The sequence below is a fragment of the Impatiens glandulifera genome, chromosome 2 (assembly GCF_907164915.1).
Source record: "Impatiens glandulifera chromosome 2, dImpGla2.1, whole genome shotgun sequence".
NCBI classification, from domain to species: Eukaryota; Viridiplantae; Streptophyta; class Magnoliopsida; order Ericales; family Balsaminaceae; genus Impatiens; species Impatiens glandulifera.
The window spans coordinates 46899290-46906635 of record NC_061863.1 but is presented as its reverse complement, the minus strand read 5'-3'; the positions used below and the strand labels follow the sequence as shown (position 1 = coordinate 46906635).

The 7346-nt window shown below is 28.9% G+C and overlaps 1 protein-coding gene across 1 annotated transcript; it reads left to right on the top strand.

Moving 5' to 3' along the window:
• The first annotated feature begins 2661 nt into the window (after positions 1-2661).
• Positions 2662-4350, top strand: LOC124927586. The gene is made up of 5 exons (XM_047468030.1): positions 2662-2896; positions 3083-3484; positions 3649-3825; positions 3965-4016; positions 4116-4350. Exons 2-5 carry the CDS (start codon positions 3222-3224, stop codon positions 4206-4208), a joined length of 585 nt encoding a protein of 194 aa, XP_047323986.1. The 5' UTR covers positions 2662-2896; positions 3083-3221; the 3' UTR covers positions 4209-4350.
• The last annotated feature ends 2996 nt before the right edge of the window (positions 4351-7346 follow it).

Here is a 7346-nt window from a genome sequence, read left to right as displayed (position 1 = left end):
TAGAGAAAAAAATTAGATATTTTCATAGTTAACTTCAAATTTGTTTAGAAAAGAAAATAATTGATTAAGATTTATTGATTGGTTGATAACGTTCTGATTTTGTTGAAAAGTTTATAATTACTTTGACTCATTTTTGAAATAAAAATAAAAATTTAATTATTTATAAATATTATTTCAGTATATATTGATATATCAAAATTTTAAAAATCTCATATTTTTATCGTATAGATAATTTTGGTATCGGTACCTACCTTATCGGTTATCATTTTTGTTGGGTATACAAAAAAAATCGACATTTTCAGTATTTACGATATACCAAAATATTGATAATTTTCTTATCTCTAGATGAAACTATGGATCCAATTAATTGAAGTTATTTATATTAAATAACTAAAATATTATATATTTTCTTTTAAATATGATAAAAATGAATTAAGTGTATTTCATATTATGGTTAAAGATTGAATATTTGGATTGTTAAGATGAATCAAACAAAGCCAATTAATATAATAATTTGTAAAGTAAATTTGAAATTACTCATTAATAATATACTAGCAAGAAAGAATTAGATTCTTTGAATTAATTAATTTTCTTTAGAATAAGAAGCATGAAATATATTATGTCTAGATGGGTCCATTTCACCATTACCATGAAACTAGTTATAATTGCATATAAATATCTCATTTCAAACACAATAATTCAACCCATATTTTGAAAGAAACCAAACTGCTAATTAAAGATTTTCGAAATAGTGATCAAACTAGCAAATTTCATGGCAAAAGTAGGAGGAATTCATGAGAAGGATGGAGCTTCTAACAACATGAGTTCCGAGATCAATAACCTCGCCCGTTTCGCCATTGATGATCACAACAAGAAATCGGTACTAACACCATTCATTTTATTTTTCTTTATCATTCTCCAGGCTCAGTCCCCCACTTAGATTCTTGCCCCGTTAGCATTTCCGATTCGAGATAGGGATTACTTCGTCAGGTCTTTTCGGAGCTAGCCGGGACCTACTTACCTTGCTTGTAGACCAGCTGCAGAGCTAACCCTTGTTCTATTGGTTTGGTGGAGTCTAGGAGGAATGAAAGTCGTTGGATAAATTCGTTGCGTAGTGATTTCCATACTCAATTTGAAAAAAGATAGCCTAAATTAGCAAGAAAAAAAAAAAAGTCTTGTTGTCAAAACTTGACAACCAATATTAATTTAAATAAGAAAAATAATATTGGTAAACAAAGTGATTTCTAAAGTAGACTTTTTTTTGCAAATCTCAACTCTTTTTAGACTTAATTGGGGTAGTTTTTTTTTAAATAATTAAATATTATTTAAAATGGTGATTCACTAGTGATTTTGAAAAAGTGAAATATTTTTAACAAAAATATTTAAATTTTATTAATATATAATAATAATAAAAGAAATAATTAATATACTTATTTTAATTATGCACATAAAATTTGTAAGATAAATTTGATAAAATTTATCTAAGTAAACTCAATATATGTAAAAATATTTTGAGTTAATTTTTTTAATTAAAAACTGTTTAAAAAACTATATAAACTTAACATGAAAAATAGAGTTTAAAACAAAAATAAAAAATAAAAAAGACAATAATCAAATTAATATGTTTACAAGTCTTCTAAAATTCTAGTGAGATTCAAAGGAAACATGTTTTCCAAATCAATTATGAATGATCATAATTGATTTGGAGGTCTGTCGTTCAATATTTTTTGAAACAATTAACCTTTTGGTTCTAGTTAAAATAATTAATTTTAAATTTTTTTGTATGTACGGTGTTGCATAGATTCTTTGAAATCAAATAGAATGGGGTTGATAATAAAAAAAAAAAATTACTAAAGTAATAAGTGGAAATAATAAATACACTCTATGTCTTTAGTCTTGACCCGCCCTCTTATCATCCCCAAAAGAGGAAGAAAGAAATATATAAGTATAATTGTTTTTTAAATCAAATGAGAAAAAGATACACCTATGTAAATATTTATTTGAAAAATAAAATTTTGTCACTTTTATTGTTAAAAAAATAATCACTCTTAGAAATAGTCAAATAAAAATTAAATATAATTTTATTTAGAAAGATGTAATTGAATTATATAAATCTTACTTCTTCTTTTTAAAATAAAATATAGATTAAAAAACTAATTTTTTTAATAAATCTTTCAAATTAAGTTATTATAAAAAATTATAACCTTTTTCGGTTAAAGATAATTTGTTCATATTATCAAAAAGGCTAGTAAGTTTTCTTAATTGATTTCTTTTATATAGTATAATATAAATAAACGTGTAATTTTGATCAATCTTTACTTAATTTTTTATTTAATTTAATTACACTTTTCATATAAAATATATATAATATTATTTTTATTTTATATATAATATTATTTTTTAAATTATTATAACTCTGATAATTTTTTTTTTTAGAATTCAAATTTTGAGATTAACATTGAATCTATTATGGTATCATTTGACCTAAGATTAGGCTGTATTACTACATTTATGTTCATAATTAATAAAAACTTTAATAATTTGTTAATTGTTTGACTTTTTTATTTTTATGGAAAAAAGATTTATTAAGTTACGAAATAATTTAATCAATTTGATTAAATTGAAACTAATTATATGAAGATTCCGCAAATCATCCTTCTTTCGATCGATCCAGGTCAGGAATGCAAGCAAAGAAATCTGGCAAATTCCAACTGTAAATATGTGAACTTTATAGTTCATAGTCCACGGCTAAGCCTCCTATTTCTCGCTCGCTGTAACGGGAAGAAAGAAATCTCATCGGCCGCTCTCATGAACCCTTCTTGCTGGGTTCTTTGTTTAAGATCATGATCTAATCTGAGAAAACGAATCCAAAGAGACCCATTTCGTCAATTTTAAGGTGGGTATTTAACTATTTATCTGTCCTTTTTCTTAGATGATAAATTATCGAAATCCTATTTGGGTAAACTGAATCTAGTAATTTACTGTTGCTTTTTGAGGAAATGTGGCCGTTGCAGATAGATGAATTTAAAATTATTGGTCTTTCTGGTTTGGGTTGAGATAATGACACTTGGTATTTCGACAGGAGTCCAAGGTTTTCGAAGTCTAGTTGGGAAGTAGTAAGAGTTCTGATCAACAATTCTTTGACCTATTTTCTGTACACTGAAGTTCTTTTGGGAGTTATAGTGCATATTTTGATTAGTACTAGGATCTTGGAAATAAATATGTCTGGTGGGTCACCAATGGGAGGTGGTTTTGTGAGACAGAGGCATAGTTATGGTTATTCATCTGGAGGGGAAGAGCTTGATGAAGAGGATGATGCATGTTCCAGGTTTCGTCCTCAGCCACCATTTATTCAATTGACACGAAGCTGGACAGAGATTATTGAGAATTTACTTTGGATTGTCTCTGCTATCTTTATATTTTACTATGGAGATGGGAATTCCAATTTTTTTTACCTGTTGTGGCATGATCATCGGATCAAAAGGTATTGAATCTCAAAATCTCACCCCTTTTGTGTTCTTGGATTGGTTTTTTGTTTTTTGACTATTGAAATCAAGCATTGATATATTGGTTTTAAATGGTCAGTTTTCTATCATTCATTCATGACCATTTTCTGAAAAGTGTTAAAGATGAGAGATTTATGTGCAGAATAGTGCTGTATATTGGAATGGGGGGAATTAGTTTGAACAGTATGTTGATATTGTACATGAGCATGGTGGCTTGGAAAGTGAGCAAATGTGGGGAGAAATGGGATATTATTTCAAATTCATCATCTGGAGTTGGACTTCCCTTTATTGCTTTCATTGGTGTCACCTCCTTCTGCTTGTAAGTAATTGTAATTTGTAATGACTGTCTTAATAATTTGTTTGAGAGTTTTTTTTTTTTGGAAAACGGTTTAACACCATTTCATTCTCGTTTTATTGAGAAGCCTAAAAGTTTGAGAGTTTTATTATTCTCTTTGCAGGTTGTCTTTTGCTTTATGGCCAATCTGGAGTTTACTCACTCTACCTCTTCTGGTATGAAATCAATCAATCAACCAACAACACAATATATATGTTAATTTCTTTTGCATTATCATTAACTTTTGGCAATTCATCATCCCATTTTGTATGTAGTTCACCCTTTTTATGACTGGAGGAGTGACAGTGCCCTACCTCATCATACTATTGACATCGAGGACTCCAACCGAAGTGCTGCGAATCGATTAGACAACAGATTATAGTAGGAATGAACAAAGTTGATTTAGATTAGAAGGTTCTTTCTTTTGATGGAATGTCTTTGTGTCTGTTTGTGCAACAATGAGAAACCATGATTGATTGGTTTATTATAGATATATTGATTCTTTTGGTTGGTTAAATGTGTCTCTCAAAATTATTGACATTATTATTTGTTAAGTTTCATTGGTTGATTTGATAAGAAACAAAAGGAGGATTACTAGTATAAGTTTTGCAGGCATAAAGAACCCCACAAACATTTGATGTGTATGAAAAACAGTTGGATTGATAACAGCAGTTGGCTAATAATTTAAGATGTTTAGGTGATGCAGCCAGATGGCTTCGGATCAACCATCCGAAGAACAGGCTCATACTCTAGCCAAACCAAAATGTCTTTGTAAGAAACTGTAAGCTCCAACCAATGGTCTTCCAAAGTCTGATAAAATAAGTCATTGTTTAAGTTGATTTTGCTTTATCAACTTGCATAAAAAAAAATAGCTTTAGTTTCTCAGCAGCATGCATTAGACTTATTTTGTTTCCTGAATTCTTAAATTATTTATACATGATTTGTGCAGTTCCTCACCTGAAGTAATTTTAAAAATGTTTATGAAGAAAATTGAGTTTAAATGCAGTTTTTTATGCAATTTTTTTAGAAAAGTTCTAACAATTTCATTATTCCAAATCTATGCCAATTCATTATTCTCTTATTTCATCCTAAGGGCATGACCATTCCTATTATCGAACCTTCAATTGAGCTCTACCTTGCATGTATTTCCTTTTTCAGGGACCAAAGAAATGTCTCCACTTGCTGCATCCTTTGAAATTCTACTGAACGGGTCAATCCTCCCCCCTCCCGTGAAATTCATGTATTTGTGGTGAAATCAAACTAATAAAAATCGATGGTTACAACTCAAATGATACGACGAGTTATAGTCAAAATTAATACACTAAAAATGATGGAGAGCGATTTTGATGCAAGAAGCTAAATAGTTTTATTTAAAATATTGATACACTAAATAGATTAGCTGATCTTTTGCCAAATTAATAATCAATTTTGAAAGCTGCTAGTCTTAACATTAAAAGCTATTACACTATGAATTGTCAACACCTAACAACTAACAACCATTATCATGTAGAAATGTAGAATTGTTGTTTTCTAGTAGAGTTTAGACATTAATTTTAAATTTCATTTTGATCAGATGATATTGTACCAGAAATACTTTTAAAATAAAAATCCCAAGAATTTGAGGTCTGTAGGCTCCACAAACCACAGCCATTTCTCCCAAATTCTTTGTGTTTGTCCCAATTTGAGTTCATTCTAGAAAGTGAAATCCTCAACAGAATAAAAAAGAAAGTGAAATCCTTATCTTTATTATGGGATCATTGTCAAATATGGCCCTTTAAATTTGTCAATATTGAATTCACTCCTAGATTCTAAATTATCTTAATTCAACCCTCAACTTTTATTTTTTAACCGGAGTTTATTCTCCGCGAGACGAAACTATCGCATTGACGTGACTCAACGTTTTAGTGAGAATCAAATTTAAGATTTTAAAATTTTATGCAAGACTTTTTATCATTTTAATTATTTTTAACTTTTAAAAATGTTCTGTTATAGCATGCTAACATCTACTTATATAGACTTTGATGATTGGTATTCTTGTTTCTCAAACTGACTACCTTTCTTCAAGGATCAATATAAGTGATTCTCAATCTTATAATAATTGATTCTCAATCTAGTTGATAAAAAGAAGTCTACAATTGATTAATTAATGATAAAAAAAAAATAGAAAGTTTCAGTCTACAATGGATTCATTTCAATAACTTAATTTCATATAGTCAAAAATTCACACAAAGTAAGGTCAACCAATTTCAATAACTTAATTTCATATAGTCAAAATTTCACACAAAGTAAGGTCAACAAAACAATTCAGACTCTTCATTTTTTTTTATGTGGGTAAGACTTTAAGTTTATTTTATTGATTTATTTTAACAAAAATTCATTTTATTAAATGAATACAGAAAACTATTTGTTTAACTTAAAGAAAAACACCAGCAAAACATCAAAATTACATCAGTCAATCGATTCAAGCAAATGAAAACCAAAAGAGGACAAGACAAAAATAAAAACTCGCTCATAGAACATGTTCACGGCGGACTCTCACGCCTAAAAAACAATCACAAACTATCCACGTAACCGAAACAAATTACTTCAAACCAAATCATTAATATACCTCGACACCAGTTCATTCTATGACTCGCCTTCTGGGAAAGACTCAACACTCGTGATCGTATCAGAAAGTATATGAGCATCCCCGACGCAAGCTGTCTTCTATGCATAGAAAATGAAAAACCATAGATCACCTATTCAGGAGCTACTGTATTGCTTCGGAGCTTTGGGACAAATTCTATAAAAATCTGGAGCTGATTAGTTTCCCGAGCGAATGAAATGAAATCAAAGAAATAGCACTACTCAAAGTCAAGGGAAATAGATTTGCAACAAGCGTGTTCAAAGGCGGTTTTAGAGCAGTGGTGTATAACATTTGGCAAGAACGGAATGCAAGGGTATATGACAGAACCCGCAAGAGCGTTGACGAGTCATGGAAAGATATTGTATCGGATTACAGCGCCCTCGCGAGAACGTGGAGAGGAATTCCAAACACGGAGCAGAACTGGAATATCTGCAGGAACTGGAGTTTACCGTTTTTTAAACTCACTAGAATTGAAACCATTGTAAACAGATAATTCATTTACGTTTTTAGATTTTTAGTTTTTATTCAGAATGTTACGACTTCAAAATCATTCTAGGCCTGTCTAGAATGATTTTTTAAACTCGTGGTTTTTTTCCCGTTTTGGGGAATTTTTAATGAAATGATGCTAAGTCGTTTTTCTAAAAAAAAATATCATTAATATCAGTTAAAGATTTAAGAATATTTAAACTATAAAATCTTACTTTTTTTTTTTTTTTTTTTTTATTAAAAACACTTTAAACTAAAATATAATTATTAGGTAGATTATACTAACTTCTTAAATTAAAAAATAATTAATATAAAATCTTTCACTCCCATTTATAAATAAAGCATGATATACATGATAACCAACATACAAAAACAACATATTAATACTTACCAA